We start from the raw sequence: 19,008 nt of genomic DNA on the forward strand, positions 1-19,008 counted from the left end.
GATGCCAGATCAACGGCCATCTCTTATGCAAATCCCTTATCCTTCTCTGGGTCCAAAACCGGGTCGTGATCCGCGCTCTCCAACTCGGATTATCCACTTTGCCTACACACTCATTACTGTAGTATTTATTGTACAACAACAACAACAACATCGACAATTAAGGCACACTCCGTCTCCGCGCTCTTGTTTCTTCTGCTGTCTGTTGCTTGCCCTCTCCTCCCCTTTCAGCTTTCTGATCTCAGAGGCGTTGCTAGCTCGACTATACCGCTGGGGAATTGGTCATCGGAACCCAGGATCCAGACCCATTCGAGCTACCCTTCCTGCTTCTTGCTTAGGGGCTTGCCTTAGGTGCACCACACACCCACACTAGACAGCACATGGCCCATGGATCACAGGGGGTTCGAGCATCCATTCAGCTCAAGATCATGCGCCCTTGTTCTGCTTAAGATAATATCATTTTTTGCCATGACTCCATAGAACAATAACACCACCATACTATGCCTTCCCCTTTGTCCAGACAATTCCCACAATCTCAATCTCTACCACCACAATCATTATCGCAGCCATCGTCGTCCCTGTCCCAGTCGCACTCTCTTACGCCCCCACCGCCTCCATCGATACCGCCCGCCCCCAAGAATCAGGGTCTCACCAGCATCCTCGTGCCTCCTCCCGACTACTCGAACCCGTCCTCGGCCTCGTCCACCAGCTTCCAGCACGAGTGGCCTGCTGCCGATGGTGGAGCGCCCCTTCCCACAATAGGAGGAGGAAGTCGTCGCACAGAAGACATTGAAATGGGCTCGATATCTCCCGCCGGCCACCGGCGCCGCCGCAGCACGCTGACGGCTGGCAACAACTTCGCCGTCCCGCCTGCCGCGACCGCGTCCAGGCCACGCTCTCAAAGTATTAAGAACACCGCCGTCTCTCCCGAATCAGGTTCCCTGCTGGAATCAAAGACCGCCGATGGAGCCGGCCGGGCATCATCGGACACCTCTTTCAGGAATAAGAACGGGAAGAGGACAGAGTCCTACGATGACCACTCCGACTTCACAGACGAGGATCTCCACGACGATGAAGAGACGGGCTTGACCCGCAAAGACAAGCGGAGGAAGCGGGAAAAGCGGCGCCGCAATACCAGACTCGACAACAGGATAGCGAGAGAGAACCTTACAGAACAAGAGCGCAAAGAAGCCAACCAAAACGTCGTGAGGAAGATAGTGATCAATGGCGTGTTGATCGGGCTGTGGTACTTCTTCTCGCTGTCTATCTCTTTGGTAAGTTGTACTTTGCACTACGTTGCAACCAGCGGCTATTGTAGCCGGAACTGCCCTCCATTGCCGATGCTTGTAATAGTATACTGACTTCTTCCTGACATAGTACAATAAGTGGATGTTCGACTCGGACAGACTAAACTTTGCCTTCCCTTTATTCACAACCTCGATGCACATGCTGGTGCAATTTTCCCTTGCCAGCCTAGTCTTATTCTTCGTGCCTTCGCTACGGCCGGGCAATAGATCCCATAACCCGGACCTGGGCCCCCCGAAGAGCGAATCCGAGCCCCTTATGACCAAACTCTTTTACCTTACGAGAATAGGTCCATGTGGCGCGGCGACGGGACTGGATATTGGACTGGGTAACACGTCACTGAAGTTCATTACTCTGACGTTTTATAGTATGTTATTACCTGTCCATCCCACATCCCACCATCCGAAGAACCAAGACTGACCTGGTCCATAGCTATGTGCAAATCTTCGTCCCTTGCATTTGTACTCATATTCGCCTTCTTTTTCCGGCTCGAAACTCCCACATGGCGATTAGTGGGCATTATCGCAACAATGACTTTCGGCGTAGTCATGATGGTTGCCGGCGAGGTCGAATTCAACCTCGGCGGCTTCGTCCTCGTCATTTCAGCCGCCTTCTTCTCCGGATTCCGCTGGGGCTTGACCCAGATTCTCCTTTTGCGCAACCCCGCCACTTCCAACCCCTTTTCTAGCATTTTCTTTCTCGCGCCTGTCATGTTCGTGACACTGCTTGCCATAGCTATCCCCGTTGAGGGGTTTTCCGCCCTCATCGAAGGATTTACACAACTGAGTAACGAATGGGGCGCTGTCCGTGCACCCCTTATTCTGCTCTTCCTGGAACCATCGCGTTCCTAATGACCGCATCCGAGTTCGCTCTGCTACAGCGTAGCTCTGTTGTCACCCTATCGATCGCCGGTATCTTCAAGGAAGTCGTCACGATTAGTGCGGCGGCTTTGGTGTTCGACGATAGGCTCACGCCGATCAACATTTCGGGCCTGGTCATTACGATCTTGGCCATCGCTTTCTACAACTACATCAAACTGACGAAGATGCGGGACGATGCTCGGCTGGACGCGCATGCTAAGAGCACCGCGGCGTACACGGCGGCAGCAACCGGCTCGTCAGATGACGAAGATAGTGACGAGGAAACCGACTTTTTCTCGGAAAGGGAGGGGAAACAGGTCCGATGGGGGTGCAAGCGAGGCCAACTTTGCCACCATGGACGGCGATACCATACCAAGCCACGATGCGGACGAGTCCAAACCCCTGCGCAGCGAGCACAACGATTGAACGGGTTATTGAAGATACCGACACTTTGGATGGGAAATGGGAGACACGAGTCTTCAGCGTGTATAGGGAGCGGCTTGGAATATGGAACGGGCTCCTCGAAGATGTATTCGGCTAAACAGAAATACTTGATGAAAATCTCCTACGACAAGGTGCTACCAGTTGTTGGTAGCACTGTTGAATATATAATGATTCAACATATCCGCGTTTCAGTCGTCTCAAGAGGACGTGATCCAAGCATGGCCGATCGAAAGTGATAACACTATCCTACGTTTTTGAAAGAAGAGACAAGGGCCTAGGTGGTCAAGATTGTCATGTTGGGGGCAACGGACCAGCCGTGATCTCGCATCACACTTGGAGACAGATCAATAACAACACCGCCGATCTTATTATAGAAAGAGTTGGTATACAAGGGAGAAGACATTCGAACCTACATAAAGCGATCGATAAACACCCGCTGTTAAGTCTGTTGGGTAGCACGACCAGGTCTCCTCCCAGCAAGATTCATTATCTATGCATTTACATATAGGAAAGTGGCTATAGCTACCTAGGATTAGATTGGGTTTGGCATAGCAGTTATGGATAACCCTTTAATGCTAATCAAGAGGTGGCACTTATTACAAAGCAGAATGGAGGCTCTTGGGGTTATGAAATAGAATAGCAGTATAAATCATATTCCAATATGTTCATATGTATGTTTGTGGTGCTGGGGTTCCAAACGTTGGAAGGTCCGCTGAATCTGCATGATCCAGCCAGTTTCGGCACTTCGCTCGTACTGGATGATCGTTACAAGAATGTTTTTGACGAGGTACTTATAGGCGTGTGTATGTGTGATTGCTCTTGAGTAGTCTTCAGGCAGTATCGAGATGAACTATATAACCAGATGTAAAGTCGCCGTTGCGAAGTGCGTATGGTTCCGCAGTCGGCATATCGAGTGGTGTTATGATAGCTCGCACGCAGTCCATAGTAGATTATTAGATATCTACGGTCAAAATAACAGTTCCTCCGCCACATCTGTTTATGTGTCTTTGTAGCACTTATACAAATCAAGCCTTTCCCTCAGGCTGCTCGATATCTCGAAATCAAAACGCTAATGCTGCTGTTTCTCCAAGTCTAGTGCAGACTCTGCTGCGGTAGCATATCAGCGATGTGCTTGCACGCTTTCGCAGGAAACCCAACCCCTATGATAGTAGTCCACCGTCTACCGCCATGCCATTGAGAAAATCGCACATGCTCATTGTCATCCCTGTAATTGGGCTCCGCACACTGAGAGACCTTGCTCAACCGAGAAGCTTGAGTCCGCCCTTAGTCTTTTGTCCAGGTTTCGTGACACCGCTCGGGGCAGGACCCAGACTCGGCTCGAAGCTGTTCTCGCGTCCTCCTGCCCCGCCACCGTTGCCGCCACGGTTCTGGTTCTGGTTCCTGTTGTTCCTGTTCTTATTCTTATTCCATTTTCCGCCGTGATGCTTATCCTTAACGGTTTGAGGCCTAGATTGATACCATTTATTAGCACTGACTAGCTTGATTTCACTTTCCACGCGTGACTGCTGCTGTATTTCGCTAGCTTTACCACTTGAACACCAACGTTGTTGTTGCTGCTGCCAGAGCGGAAAGCTGTTGACACAAGCATTTACCATCCTCAACAGGGCATCCAAACGCCAAGGGGTAAGGACATACTTAATCTCAGTTGTGCTCTTCCTGATCACGACAGGGTGACTCTGGATATACTTTCCGTTCATCTCCTTGGCGGCGGCAAAGAACTCGTCCGGATCACTGAAGCTGACGAAACCGAAGCCCTTGCTCTTGCTCGTGACTTTGTCGCGGATCACGCGGGCCTTTTGTAGGGATTTCCAGCGGGAGAATGCCTTGAAGAGTGACTCGTCCGTCGTCTCGCCGGCCAGGTTGCCCACGAACAATCGCAAGTGCGACGGGTCCCATTCGAGCAGCGAGTCGTCGGTCCATTTTTGACCGCCGCCCGCGCGCACGACCGTCTTCTTCTTGCCGTCGGCCTGTGTCGTCGCTGCTGTCGTAGGCTCGACCGCCGGTCGGGCAGGTTCGGCCGCGTACGTCGCCGCTGCGCTCACCGCCCCAGAACGTCCTACGCCACCGCCAGCAGCGCCGCCAGCTGCGGCGTCTTTGGCCTCGGGGACGTAAGCGCTCTGCCACTGCGCGATCTGCGCCGCCAGATCGGGATCGTAGTCGCCTGCGGTACCGGCACCGCCGCCTGCGCCGCCAGCAGCAGCAGCCGGTTGTGCTGGGCTGGGTACCGGGAACGGATTTCTGATCTGGGGTGCCGCGCCATACGCGCTAGTGGTATCTGCTGCCGCGCCATGGTAGCTCGGTTGCGCGCCGTAACCGCCTACTTGCGGATAACTTTGGTAAGAGCTTGCATGTGGTGCTCCGTAGCCACCGGCACCACGACCGCTCACGGCGCCCGCGCCTGGCGGAGCGGCATACGACGAATACGAGGGGGCAGCGCCATAGTGCGGGGCAGACGCGCCTGGGTAGCCGGGGGCGCTCGAGTAGGCGGTGGGAGGAGGCGCGTAGGGGCCGGCCTTGACGCCGGGGCTCGGCGTGTGTTGGGTGGTTGGCGGGGTGCCTGACGAGAAGGCGGGCTTAAAGCCGGATAGTTTGGAGGGGGGCGGACGGGGGAGGGAGCGACGACGAGCTCAAGGCACCTGGAGGCAGAGGGTACGACATGATGAATTTGCTGTGCCAACAACCAAAGACGATCGATTTTTTGGGTTGCTGGGAAAAGATAACACGTACCTATGAGCCCAGTCCCACGCAATGGAAATGTGAGGCTTTGCTCGTGGCCTTCCCTGCCTGTATAGATTCGGGTGCTGTTGTAGGTAGTGGTTGAGTGTGTGCGCGACTGTAGTACTGTTGTTATTTCACCAAAATGTTCAAGTCGAAGGGTGAAGATGATGTCGTCGGCTTCTTTTGTGGTTCCCAGCCTGGCGGAGAGATGGACAGCTTGATAAAGAAAGTGGACCCTGCATTCAGAGATTGTGGCGTTCGGGTGGCTTGACCAATCCAGTAGACCAGTTAACAGAATGTTGAAGGGCGGACCAATTTACATACGGCTGAATAGCTAGTTGCAGCACTTCGCAGCAGGCGCCATCGCTGATTGATAGCAGCCAGTTGCTGCAGTTCTTCAGTTTCTTGAACATTCCCAGAACTATCATCAGCGGGATTGCAAATCACGAATCGAATTACCAGATCTATTTTTTCCCGTTGCGATCCTGACCGTGACTTATCGGAAGGCACAGTAGACGGAATCCCGATCTCGTAGTCAACGGTAGTCAGCGGTATACCCACCATACTCTACCACCGTGGTTTACCATGACCAGAAGTTGATACGGGGACGGATTGCGTTGCACTATATCAGCAAGCATAGAAGTTGTATCCTAACCCATGCCATCGATGGTAAGGTGACTGTGATTCCAAGAGAGTCGGTGTCCGGACAGCGTTGGCCTTTTCTTTTGCCCAAGTGTCAAGTCAGTTCACCGATGATCAATATGAAGCTGCGTGCTCCCCCCGTTGCTTCCGAACATACATCATGCAGGCGGTCGGCCAGAATTCCGTATGCCAAGCTTTCGCTCCATCCACTCTACACGATGGGCCAGGCTTGCCAGCAGACAAAGCTGGATCCAGGACCGTAACTCCGCTCAAGGACCGAATAGAGAGCTATGACGATTATGCTCGCCCTGGCGACTGAACCAGATGCAAATTGGCTTTTTCGAGACCGCTAATCAACATGGTCTATCCTCCCAACGTTCCCGACATGAGTCAATCGTGTAGTAGCCTTACAGCTGGGTGTGTTGTTGCGTCACCATCTGCTCATTCTTTTTTTCCTCCTTCCCTTGCCGGAGTATAGGCAGTTAATACGGGAGTTTGCTTGGTTTGGCATTTTTTCCCGTTTGTTACTCGCAGGCATATGGCGGGGCAAGGCTAATGATGCGACATTTTTTGGTGCACCAGCAGTGTCGAGGCGCCCGCCAACCTCTCCAGCTGTTCTGCATCGACACCGGGACAACCGACGAGTGCGGATACGCCGGCTCGTGCCAATAGAAGCTTAGGAACCTGCTTACCTTAAGCTATGTCCACTTAAGACGTAAAGCTGTGCATCGGCGATAACAATGACAATTTGGGACTGCACTCGGACAAGAGCTTTCCACCTTCCCAGGTGGCTGGAGACCGTATATTGTGTGCCTAACCTTATCAGCTAGCGAAGAATTCTGGATCTAAGTAATACGTGGAAAGGCAGGGTTGTTCGGTCCAGGAGTCGAAGCTACGGGCCAGGATCGCTGGCTTGGCTGTCTTGTAGCTTGGGTCCCGGAGCTTGAAGCTTACATGCACCTGTTTGTGTTTCGGAGCTGGGTGTGTGCGTCGGGGTAGCAACTCGGAGAAGCAGCATGATTGCAGCTTACAAACACTATGTATGTATCATATATCTCTTACGGCAGTCGGGATTCCGCCGTGGGATTCGACAGGGAATTAACTACTAGATGAAAGACTCAGAGTGGTTATCATAACCACTTTCAGTGGCATGGGGCCACGGAGGCAGTTCAGGCTGAAAGAGCCGCGCCCTGTACCGAGAAAAGCTTCTGATGATGTCCGAGTGGCAGTCGAGTCAAGAACCGCGGGAATCAATCGCCGGCATCTCGTCCCACGGGCCCGAGCAACACCACCAGTGCGACGTGCCCAGCACTGAGAAGAGAGCTAGGTGAAGGTGCTGTCTTCATGAAGATGATAAAACGGAGCCTGCGTATTTGTAAGGCAGCATTGATGGCCATCCGTGTTTGTTCCAATTCCGAGGGGAGGGGTCGGTATGTTGGACAAGGTAATGTGCATTCGGGCATGGCATCAGGGATAGGCAATCAGGGACTTGTATTGATACTCATACTCGGGATAAGCAGTTATACGGCAGGCTAACATGAACCTGATTGCGTGGTTTTGTTCCCTCGACGAGTACTCCGTATGCATGTAGTCGTACTCGACTGATGTATATACATAAACCTGCAGTCACATGAGCATCCCGGATATTGAACCCAAGATATATAATGTGGTAGAGAACGAACATGAGTAAGCCTCCCGTCCTTGGAGTTGGAGGCATTGCGGACATGAACCCCTAGCCAGCTAGCCCCTAGACACCCTAGACACGAAACGCCGCTGCACTATGCACGATCGACCAGTGAGTGTCCGTCCGGTGCCTCCAAAGGGCCAAAGACGGACGCCTGTGTGCCGGATGGGCTCCATGGGCATGGGTTAGGTACATGCACGCAGTAGGGAGTACGGAGAGTACATTGAATGATTGCTGCTGCTGGCCTTGGCTACGAGAGTGTTTTACCCCTCCAACCCACTTTGACCCGTCACCCAGTCCCACGCATGCTAACGAAGGTAGGGAGTGTGGCCTACTAATAGAAAAACTACGACAGTCCCGCCATCGTCCGGACCTACCTATTCTACTCTTTCTTCTGACCCCCCATCCCTCAGAACAACTCTCTCTCTTTGACAGAGACTACATTGTTGTGAAATCTTTGACAGATTATTCCTCGTCCTCCCTCAACCGAGACTAATCCAATTGAGCATCTCACAAACAAACCGCAATCATGTCTGGAGCCGTGTAAGTCCACACTACGACACCTTCCCGTCTACCCCTCCTCTCTTTCGTCCTGCTTCCGCCAGAGAGAGGCTGCTTACCCCACCACCCCGCGGCCTCAATGGGATTGTTGCTTGCATTGTTGGGAAAGACTCTCTCTGCCTCTTGTCTGCCGATGGCCTGTTTCCCCTTTCTCCTGTCGTGTCTTGACACTTTTCGCGGCTTCTGTGACTAAAAGGAAGCTTGTCGGGGTCCCAGGGCACGTCTGAGCAACATCACCGGCCACTATGGAGCAGGCGTGTGAGCTCACCTAGTCCTGCACCGTTATCATACATCCCTCTCATCATTGCATAACCACTCACAAGAGGAGGACAAACAATAACAAGAAGAAGAAGAAGATGCTAACTACTTGCAAAGTGCTGATCTCGGCCTCATCGGTCTGGCCGTCATGTACGTTACTCCCCTCGTCCTCCGTGAGCGCCTCGGCGCCCAAGGCGGCAGCAGACTAATAAATACCGCAGGGGTCAGAACCTGATCATGAACATGGCCGACCATGGCTTCACCGTCTGCGCGTACAACCGTACCGTCTCCAAGGTCGACAAGTTCCTCGAGAACGAGGCCAAGGGCAAGTCCATCGTCGGTGCCCACTCCAACGAGGAGTTCATCTCCAAGCTCAAGAAGCCCCGCCGTGTCATGCTCCTCGTCCAGGCCGGCAAGGCCGTCGATGACTGGATCGAGACCCTCCTGCCCCTCCTGGAGAAGGGCGATATCATCATCGACGGTGGTAACTCTCACTTCCCCGACTCCAACCGCCGCACACAATACCTGACCACCAAGGGCATCCGATTCGTTGGCTCTGGTGTCTCTGGTGGTGAAGAGGGTGCCCGCTACGGCCCCTCCATGATGCCCGGTGGTGACGAGGCCGCCTGGCCCTACATCAAGGACATCTTCCAGGGCATCGCCGCCAAGAGCGACGACAACGAGCCCTGCTGCGAGTGGGTTGGTGATGAGGGTGCTGGTCACTACGTCAAGATGGTCCACAACGGTATTGAGTACGGTGACATGCAGCTCATCTGCGAGGTAAGCATTGCCCACCTATCCGACGTTTCCCAAGTTCAGCGCTTATAAGAACCCCAATTGCAGGCTTACGACATCATGAAGCGTGGTCTCGGCATGACCAACAAGGAGATGGGTGACACCTTCGCCAAGTGGAACAAGGGTGTTCTGGACTCTTTCCTGATTGAGATTACCCGTGACATCATGTACTTCAACGACGACGATGGCACTCCTCTGGTCGAGAAGATCCTCGACCAGGCTGGCCAGAAGGGTACCGGCAAGTGGACTGCCATCAACGCTCTGGATCTCGGCATGCCCGTCACTCTGATCGCCGAGTCTGTGTTGGCCCGCTGCCTATCTTCCGTCAAGGCTGAGCGTACCAAGGCCTCTGGTCTGCTCCAGTACGTCGGCCGTACCAGCAAGTTCGAGGGCAACAAGGAGCAATTCCTTGAGGATCTCGAGCAGGCTCTTTACGCCTCTAAGATCATCTCATACGCCCAGGGTTTCATGCTGATGCAGGAGGTACGTGACAAAAGCTATGTATTCGCATTGCAATGCTTTTTACTAACACATGATTGTAGGCTGCCCGCGAGTACAAGTGGAAGCTGAACAAGCCTTCCATTGCTCTGATGTGGCGCGGTGGATGCATTATCCGATCCGTTTTCTTGAAGGATATCACTGCCGCTTACCGCAACAACCCCGAGCTTGAGAACCTGCTGTTCGACGACTTCTTCAACAAGGCCATCCACAAGGCCCAGCCCGGCTGGAGAGACGTCATTTCCAAGGCCGCTCTGCTCGGAATCCCGACCCCGGCCTTCTCCACCGCCCTGTCCTGGTTCGACGGTTACCGCACCAAGGATCTCCCTGCCAACCTCCTGCAGGCCCAGCGTGACTACTTCGGTGCCCACACCTTCCAGGTCAAGCCCGAGGCCGCCAACGAGAAGTACCCCCAGGGCCAGTACATCCACGTGAACTGGACCGGCCGTGGTGGTAACGTTTCTGCCTCTACCTACCAGGCATAAGATGTTCCATTTAGCTTCATTTAGAGATATCATGGCAAGAAGCGAGGCCTTGCCCGGTAAATAGGTAATGGGTTAGGGTGGCGTCAATAACCATGAATGTTAATGTTATGTTGACATAGTACGACCACACAATAGAAATGGAAAAGAATGAATGACCATAATAAAAGTCTTCTTGTCGCTTGGTGACTTTGATAGTAGGTAGTAATGCCAGATTATGATGGACTAGAAACACTCCACAGCCAGGCCCTACTTCACATGGCCAGTGTCAACATTAGAGCTCAAAGACTAGCAATCGGATATTGAAGTTGTTTTACTACGGCTCTCGGAAAAGAAGCACCTATAGTAAAGGCCCAAACTCCCCCCTTTACCCTTATTCAACGCTCACTCTCTTCATCTTACACACCTATAGGCGAGAAGAACCCGTCCGTCTCGCGGAGGAATGAATTTGCCACACTCCTCGAACATGAAAGTACTTATATGCTTTACCAAGCCCATTTCAACTCAGAGTTCGTCTCCACCCCTTTTTGTCATATAGAACAATGTAAGCTTTAGTAGAATGCAAAATCTGGTTGACCTGTCCTATCTGTCTACTGCATCTTGGTTTTTGTTTACATGCCTGAATCCGCAGCAGGGGTGCCGTTATCCCCATCATCCCCGCCTGGAGAATCGGCGGCCGACTCGACACCGTGGAAGGCCTCGCCAAACGCCGAGTCCTCCATGAAGTCGCCGCCGAGATCGCCGGGGGTGTCGGTGTTGAAGCTAGCGAGGGCGTCGCCGAGGTTTTCGCCGGCCGTGTCCAGGTCGCCGAGAGAGCCGAAGTCGTTGTCGGCGTCGAAACCCATGCTGGCCGTACTGGCGGCAACCGCGGGTGCTTGCTGCGATTGTTGTTGTTGCTGCTGTGGCTGTTGTGGCTGCTGCGGCGTCGACGACTGGGGGTGGCTTTAGCAGCGGCTGGTTCAGACGGTGGAGCGGCGACCGGGGCAGCAGAAGCAGCAGCAGCGTCGCTAGTCAGGTTACCGGCCGACGTAGTAGCTGCTGGGTCAGGAGTTACGCCACCTTTAGGGACGACGACCCAATCGCCGCTGCCGGTGCCCTGGTCTGGCGCAGTCGCGGCCGAGGGGTGGTCATCAGTACCCGACATCGAGACGTCGCCGGCCGGCTCCTGCTTGGGGGCCTCTGGCACGGTAGGCATAGGAGAAGGAACGTTCACATTAGCCGGGGTTGCCGCATTGGACGGCATGGCTGACAGCTGGCCCTGAGGCGTCGAAAAGTTGTTGGCCGGAGTCGAGGTGGAGGATATGCCCGTATGCATCTGGTCCAACATGCTTGCGGCGGTGCCGCCCATGTCGACATCCGAGTCGCCGCCCAGCATCATGTTACTTTGCTGAGAACCCTGGCGGGACATGGTGTTGACGCCCGTCGCACCGGCAGTGGGGGCCGGTTGCGGGACAGGCGAAGGCTCAGCAGGCTCAGGGGCAGGCTCTTGGTAGCCACCATCTTGGATTCGTCTCAAGTCGTAGATGACTTCGGCATGACGACCTAGCTGCGCCTCGACTTGCGATACGATGTCGTCGACGCTCTTGTTCTGTTTCGACATCCATCGTCCTGATCCTTCCTCGGGCTCCTCCGGCCGGGTTTCCAGGGTAATCGCACCAGGACCAGCATCGTCCACGGCAAATCTCAGCTCCTTCTCGGCTGTTGTCAGGAGGGAGTTCTTCTTGAATTTGGCCATCTTCTTCTCATGATCCGCTTTCCTTTTGGCAATTTCATCGTTCGTCGAAGCAATACGCTCATCTACTCGTTTGCGGAATTCTTCTGCCAATTTCGGGTCCAGGTGGCCTGCAGGCTTAGAGGTGGTGCTCCGCAGCATCAGCACCCTGAGCCTCGAAGATGCCATCGGTCAAGCTTGACAATTCGCCCTTCATGCCAAGTCCCAGGTTGGTGAACCCAATTTGGCCCAGTCTATATGGCGAGGACAGGATTTCTTCCATCCACTCGTGGTTCTGACGGTACCGAACGAGACTGATTTCACGCGGTGTCAAGTGATCAAACAGATCACCTCGCGATGTATCCTCATCATCCTCATAAGCACCTCGGACGGAGGCATGACTCCTATAGCGGCAGGCGGTTGATTCTGAGGTGGGTGTATCCGAGCCCGCTTTGAAGAAGGCGCACCGCCAGGCGGGGGGTGAGTAGGGTAGGCGACGGCTGCCGGCACACCACCCCTATTACCAGCATACACAGGTTGTCTCACAGGCTCTCTAGGCCATGTGATCTGCGGCCAGTTGACGCGATCTCCAAGAATGAACTCTTTACGTTGAATCTGTCCGCATCGCTGCAGGTACGCGCGCGTTTGCAGGATACCGTCAGTACGAGGATCGCGCGGCAGCATCTGCACGGGGATGCGCTCGTTGTTGTCGATGGGCCCGTAGTGGACAATCCATAGGCTTGGGTCGACCTGCGGCACATTGGGGTTGTGGACCTTGGGCGGGATGAGGCGGAAGCGCCGGCGCGAGTGAGTAGCCAGAGGCTCTCCCAGCGCATAGCCAGCGCGGTGGTAGTACATCTCGAGGATGACTCCGTTGCCGACTTCCTGGGTGAAATACTGCTCCTGAGGCGGCCAGATGTAGCCGTCGCTGGAGAAGTTGGTGCCCATCAGCTGAAGAGGCTGCCATGTGAGGGTGATGTAGCCATTTTCGGGGCGGTCGAGGTAGGTCCAGAAGAAGGGCGCCTTGTCGCGAGCGATCTGGGGTGCATTCATCAACCAGTTGGTTACTTCGGGGATTTCGACGCGCGCTTTCTGCGTGTACCTAAACGTAGAGAGGAGATGCACATGGGGGAGCTAGAAGACATTGATTAGAATCGATAACCACAGTGATTGCGACGCCGTGTCAATGGCTCTGTTCATACCAAATCGCCGAAGACGCCATGACTGGGATCTCCCATAGCCGACATGTTTGTGGAGGAGTGGACTGAGAACGAGGGCCTCAGATCATTAAATTGATATGGATATGAAGGGTACAATCTACATGGGGCTGCATCCGACGGGAATGCACAATGATTGGCGTTGGTGGGCTGCCTGTATCGAATGCGACCGACGGCGAGGCTGATGAAGCAATTCAACTTCGAATCTTGGATGGTTCAACACAGTTCAGAGCTTAGGTCGCGACTGGACTCTTGCTGACGAGGCTGGCAACCGTGATTGATTTGTCGCGTTCAAACACCCGACCCCAGCCAAAAACAATTAGGCCATAGGTAGCTCGGACCACCCGTGCGCCACATGTCTAAGCCACAATCGGATATAGCCACCACCACCATTCCTTTCCACTTGCTTTGTCGCTGCAGTATTCACTCACTTCAATGTTACTGCCCCGTCTTGTACATAACCTTGACTTGCATTCTTGGTATTGTCTCTTGTTCCCATTGGATTTCCTGAATTATTGGAACTCATACTGCCGATATATACTGCGGGCAGCCTGGCGATACATACCTAACCTTACAACCCAATGAACAGGGCATCGTCTCCTTGTTCCGGCTCCGATTGAGGAGCCGGCAGGCCTTCTTCCCCGGACTTGTATCAAGACTTTGCGCATGAGAAAAAGCAACCTGTTTTCTGGCTTACTATTTTAGTTCTGGTTGAAATACCTACTGCAAACATCGTCACGTCGGCTCCTCGTCGGTTTTGTTCTCGCCCGACCACGCGACTCGCTTGGACACATCTCCTCAGCGTTGTTTCACCCCATGCCCATTACGGAGTCGTCGTGTCAGAGCCTCAACAGGGGTTTCCCACTACGTTCTGCACTACGCTCGAGCTCAGCTGCCACCTGCGCACCCCCCCCTCGGGGGCCGTCTCCGTTCCGCACCCTTGCCAGTGGATGGTGTGCACGCCCTCTTGCCCTCTTGTCGCTTCGGTCCTCGTTTTACCGTACGAGTGACGCGCGCCGTAGATACCCCTAAAATCTGGTTCTCGATCATCCAGATCTGGTGTTCGTGAGATGGGGTACAGTAGGTTTGTAGGACGAACATCAAGGTAAGGGAAGCTCGCGCAGTCGGAATGCGTAGGGAATCCCTACAGTTTGACATCATCTGCTAGTGCGTGGCAACGTTCTGTCAACTACATATGTATGTATATGCGATAGACTCCTGTCAATGCTCGAACTACTTTGCACAGCCTCCTGTCAAACAACGGCATCGGTAGTTCTAGTCATGTCGAGCCGACTCCGAGGGGATGGTCGACTTAGATCCCTCTTATGTACTACGAAAAGCTGAACTATCGCGAGCCATCGTTTTCATTGTAGGTCTGCCATTCTAGGAGCTTCTCCGACGTGCCGAACAGCCAACCAATGTTTGACATCTCGCCAATCTTCTAATCATAGAACTTTTATTAATTTGGTTTTGAGCCTGCCAGGTGAAGAGCCGCGTTCCGGTTCCTAACACGGGGTTGCTTGATCCGCAGGGGTGGCCTAGTCTCGTTTCTATACCCCTCGGCCTACATATCCATCCCGGTCTGGACTCCGTTCCTCCCATCCCCACCTGAAGTCCTTGATAGCCCAACAGGTCAAGGTCTAATACAACGGCCCCTCCGGCGTCATGGTATGGGACGATATTCCTGCCTTGGATTCTGCTGCCGCAGATCTTCTAGGGCACCTGGATGACCAGGGTATGTACATCTTCATACAAGAGGACATGAGAGCTTCTTTTTGCCTGCCCTACGTCCCTTCACCTTCTGGACTCTATCGCTTCCGTTCACTTTCTGTGTGTTTTCGCTTCCTCGTTCGCTTCCGTTGAAGCAGTATTGTCTTCTTTTTATTACTTATTCTTCTCGTCACTCTTTATACGTTATCTGCAGGTCAGCTACTTCAAGCAGACTCGCGAACACTGGTCCGTATAGATTGCTCTGGATACACTTATACCAACATCATCGTGACCCCGTGGGTTCCTTTTTCTCTCATTTCGCTGCTGGTTCATCATACATTATATTCGACTCAAAATGAAGCAAACATACATCGCCGCCGCCCTTGTTGTGTTGGGTGCGGCTTTCGGACAGACACAAGACCTGAGCAAACCACACACCACAGCAGAGTTGACCACTGGTAAAGCCCAGCCTGGTACTACTACAAAAGCGTCCCTGGAGACCGGACTCCCCGGAGACCAGAAGGGGAATGGGCAAGGTCAGCAAGACTCTTCTGACGGACAGAAGAAGAAGACGCCTAAGGGTCAAAACAATGGTCAGAATGGTGGCCAGAAAGACTCTTCTGATGAACAGAAGAAGACGCCTCAGGGTCAGAACGGTGGTCAGAACAGTGGCCAAGGCGACGGCCAGAATGATGGTCAGCAGGGTTCTTCTGATGACCAAAAGAAGAAGACGCCTCAGGGTCAGAACGGCGGCCAAAACGGCAACAATCAACAGGGGAATGAGGGCCAGGAGGGATCGGCCAGAACGACAACATCTGCCAAGCAATCCCCAGAACCCAAGACATCCAAATCAACCGCAGAGCCTACCACCACTACAGCATCTGCCAAAACCACGGCGTCTGCCAAAACCACAGCTACTGCTCAAACAACAGCGTCTGCCAAAGCCACAACTTCTGTCCAAACCACGGAATCTGCCAAAGCAACTTCTCTGAAGCAGCCTCCGGAAACCAAGGCATCATCCAAGCCTCCCACAGAGCCTGCCAAGCCTACCACAAATTCTCCGGCGCCTCTTCCGAAGCTTGAGACATCGTCTTCTTCGTCGAAAGCCCGCCCTACGACAGCCGCGTCCATTCATTCCAGACCTGGTTCTGCCGCTGCAGCCTCCTCTTCCAAGTCCCTCCTGCCGGCCCCTGCCGCTAGCTCGTCTTTGATACGTTCCGCACCCGCAACTACTGCGGTGCGTAGTTCCTCTACCATCGCTGCTGTAGCTAGTTCTGTCACCCAAAGTGCTTCGAAGCCCGCCGCGGTTGCTACTTCTTTTATTACCCGAAGCTCTTCGAAGCCCGCCGCTGTAGCTACTTCTATTACTCGAAGCGCTTCGAAACCCGCTGCTATCGCTAGTCCTGTTACTCGAAGCTCTTCCAAGCCCGCCGCTATAGCTAGTTCTGTCACCCGAAGCGCTTCGCAACCCGCCGCGGTTGCTACTTCTGTTAGTCAAAGTGCTTCGAAACCCGCCGCGATCGCTAGCTCTGTTGCTCGAAGCGCTTCGAAGCCCGCCGCGGTTATTACTCGAAGCTCTTCAAAGCCCGCTGCGGCTGCTACTTCTGTTACGCGAAGCTTTTCGAGAATCGCCGTGGCCTCTAGTTCTGCTACGCGAAGCTCCGCGGCCATCAAGTTGGTAAGTTTTGATGCCGAGGCGCAAACTTTTAGATGGCTTAGTTGACTAATGAATCAATAGGCATCCAACTCAGTCTCGGCGTCCCGGTCCCAGTCTGTCGCCGCTTCCTCTTCTGCCGCTGCTGGAGCTCTCCCGACCCTTGGCGCCAATCCAGCTCTTGCTCCTGCTCTCAACGCTACGAGCAGTGCTTCCCTGCCTCTGCCCAGCGCAGAGGCGTCTGGCGCAAGCCCTACATCTCTCCAGTCCCTCCCGGGATCAGGCACCGCCAGAGGCCCTGAAGCGACTGGCGGGGCCGGCAGTGTGAACAACGGCAAGCCTGACGGTACGCGAAACGGTGGTGGTAACAATCCTGCCCCCAAGGAGGGCGGAAACTCGGATCGTCCCCAACCTCAGGCTGGTAATAAGCCTGGCAGCGCCGAAGGCGGAAGCTCCAACCGTCCCCAGCCCCCGGCTGGCGGTGATAGCAACGGGCCCGATGGCACGCGAAACGGTGGTGGTAACAACCCCGGCAGTGCGGAGCAGAGTGGGAGCTCGTCGGACTCCCCTCGGCCCTCGGCCAGCAGCCAGGCTACGAGTGCTACCAGCGTGCAGCGTCCTCTGACCTTCGCCACCAGTTTTTCTGCTGCCCCGACCCGAACAGCCCTTCAAGCCATTGCTGCGAGCGATACTTCAGGAAAGGAGGCGGCCATTACCACTGAAGAGCGGCCTAATACGGCGGGTCTGGTCACTCTGTCTGCTACACTGATAGCGGGCATTTCTGGGTGCGCTATGTTGCTGCTACTGTATTAGGCTAGCGGTATAGAAATCTTAGAAGAAGATGTATGAGACGAGGTTATAATGTACTCAATAGGTCAAGTCTATACAACCTTCGTTATAGCCAAGGCGCAGCTCCCGTATTCTTTTGGGGACAAGTACAAAGACTCGCAGATTAGCAAACAGCAGTCTAAATCATCAGTATTATTAAATAAAGACCAAAGGTGCAAACAATCTCAAGGAATTGGGTATGGCTCTTCGTACGCATCAATGACAGAGATAGAAAGGTCCAGGATCCCTTGGACCCTTGCCCCTGGATCTGGACATGTTCGTCCCCAAGCCAGCTGCCAGCCAAGAAAAGGGATTGCTCATTGGATGAAACCCTCTGAACGCCGCGGCGCAGCAAAGCTGACATCGAAGCTAGATTCTTCTCGAACAATTGTGACTGGCTGTCTGAAACAGATGCCGTCTCGTCTCAGTTGAAGGACCACAGAGCCGGTGTAGTGGTGTGTAAGTGGGTGTGGCTGTGGTGATGACTGCATAACCTAAGAACCCACTCTAAAGAAGAGTTATGCATTAATGAATATTATATTAGACTATGACATAATGCGATATTGCCGAGCTACTCCGTACTTTGTGGTAAGGAATCGAGATACCGGGGTTGATGCTGAATAATTTGGTCCAGATCTAACCGCGAAAAAGGTACGGATTGGAAATCATCACGCCATCCAATCCTTCGACCACTCGCTCAACACCAAGCCCGATCTTGAATCACAGTCCTAATCATTGTTGCCATGGCTTCTCAAAGCGTATCCATGCGTACGTTTTCCCATTGGGGACCCTGCAATCGCAAGTCTGCAGTCTAACAATTGCTAGCTTCCCTGGCCTCCAAGCCAGACGCCAAACCCGTTGCCGCCTCTACAGGCGCAGAGTCCAAGCCCAAGGTATGCGCCAACCCCCCAGTTTCGCCAGAGAGGGACGCATTGCCCTTTGCATGCGCATTTACTAACCTTCGTCCTCTCAATCTATTCAGCCCTGCTGCGTCTGCAAAGACGAGAAGTCGAAGCGCGACGAGTGCATGCTCTTCTCCACGTCGGCGGATCCCGCGGCCGACTGCCAGCCCACCATCCAGCAGTACCGGAGCTGCATGGCTGGCTTCGGTTTCAAGGTCTAATAACTCGCGGCCCAACCCGAACGACAAGCACCCCCTTGTACGATGGAGAGGATATGTAGTGAAAGAAGATGACTCGCAAGAGCTGAGGTGATGAATTGGGTTCTCGGCGAAATGAGCGAGAGAGAGAGAGAGAGAGAGCCTGTGTACACTACGACCGCCAAGATGTATTGCTCCTCCTCCGTGCCGTCCGACGAGAAAGTAGAGCGATTGGCATATTCTAATAGTAATGCATTGGGTGGCGTTCTACGGTCTTTTGGGGAATACAATAAGAAAAGAAGTCGACTCTACTACACTACTAGTTTAAAGCGTTGCGGTTCCTCGTCCGTGTTGCGGTTTCTCATCCGCGCCGCGAGTCTCGGCACTATTCAGACCGAGAGGCAATGGGCTCGTCAACGGCAGTGACCAATCTGGGGCAGCACCCACACATGAACAAATCATGTCGTATGCTCCGAGAGCTCCGATGAGCCGGCCGGGAAGGAGGGGTTGCTCCATGCGGGGAA

The 19,008-nt window shown here is 53.8% G+C and overlaps 6 protein-coding genes across 6 annotated transcripts; 4 read left to right on the forward strand and 2 right to left on the reverse strand.

Moving 5' to 3' along the window:
• Window positions 1-497: 497 nt before the first annotated feature.
• Window positions 498-2,842, forward strand: PG994_012106 (uncharacterized protein; the record flags this gene model as incomplete). The annotated part of the gene is made up of 4 exons (XM_066863515.1): window positions 498-1,271; window positions 1,375-1,669; window positions 1,735-2,105; window positions 2,168-2,842. The coding sequence occupies 4 exons, from the start codon at window positions 498-500 to the stop codon at window positions 2,840-2,842; spliced, it is 2,115 nt and encodes a 704-aa protein (XP_066712625.1).
• A 1,023-nt stretch (window positions 2,843-3,865) lies between these two features.
• Window positions 3,866-5,285, reverse strand: PG994_012107 (uncharacterized protein; the record flags this gene model as incomplete). The annotated part of the gene is made up of 3 exons (XM_066863516.1): window positions 3,866-4,199; window positions 4,263-5,184; window positions 5,264-5,285. The coding sequence occupies 3 exons, from the start codon at window positions 5,283-5,285 to the stop codon at window positions 3,866-3,868; spliced, it is 1,278 nt and encodes a 425-aa protein (XP_066712626.1).
• Window positions 5,286-8,200: 2,915 nt separating this feature from the next.
• Window positions 8,201-10,268, forward strand: PG994_012108 (uncharacterized protein; the record flags this gene model as incomplete). The annotated part of the gene is made up of 5 exons (XM_066863517.1): window positions 8,201-8,214; window positions 8,608-8,640; window positions 8,712-9,270; window positions 9,334-9,768; window positions 9,828-10,268. 5 exons carry the CDS (start codon window positions 8,201-8,203, stop codon window positions 10,266-10,268), a joined length of 1,482 nt encoding a protein of 493 aa, XP_066712627.1.
• A 608-nt stretch (window positions 10,269-10,876) lies between these two features.
• Window positions 10,877-13,223, reverse strand: PG994_012109 (uncharacterized protein; the record flags this gene model as incomplete). The annotated part of the gene is made up of 5 exons (XM_066863518.1): window positions 10,877-11,139; window positions 11,199-12,107; window positions 12,145-12,402; window positions 12,444-13,110; window positions 13,179-13,223. 5 exons carry the CDS (start codon window positions 13,221-13,223, stop codon window positions 10,877-10,879), a joined length of 2,142 nt encoding a protein of 713 aa, XP_066712628.1.
• A 2,035-nt stretch (window positions 13,224-15,258) lies between these two features.
• On the forward strand, window positions 15,259-17,370 carry PG994_012110 (uncharacterized protein; the record flags this gene model as incomplete). The annotated part of the gene is made up of 2 exons (XM_066863519.1): window positions 15,259-16,581; window positions 16,642-17,370. The coding sequence occupies 2 exons, from the start codon at window positions 15,259-15,261 to the stop codon at window positions 17,368-17,370; spliced, it is 2,052 nt and encodes a 683-aa protein (XP_066712629.1).
• A 758-nt stretch (window positions 17,371-18,128) lies between these two features.
• PG994_012111 (cytochrome c oxidase copper chaperone protein) lies at window positions 18,129-18,508 on the forward strand (the record flags this gene model as incomplete). The annotated part of the gene is made up of 3 exons (XM_066863520.1): window positions 18,129-18,153; window positions 18,211-18,278; window positions 18,368-18,508. The coding sequence occupies 3 exons, from the start codon at window positions 18,129-18,131 to the stop codon at window positions 18,506-18,508; spliced, it is 234 nt and encodes a 77-aa protein (XP_066712630.1).
• Between the last annotated feature and the right edge of the window lie 500 nt (window positions 18,509-19,008).

Source organism: Apiospora phragmitis, assembly GCF_038363925.1.
Source record: "Apiospora phragmitis strain CBS 135458 chromosome Unknown utg000010l:1.0-9815664.0:1.0-9183399.0, whole genome shotgun sequence".
NCBI classification, from domain to species: Eukaryota; Fungi; Ascomycota; class Sordariomycetes; order Amphisphaeriales; family Apiosporaceae; genus Apiospora; species Apiospora phragmitis.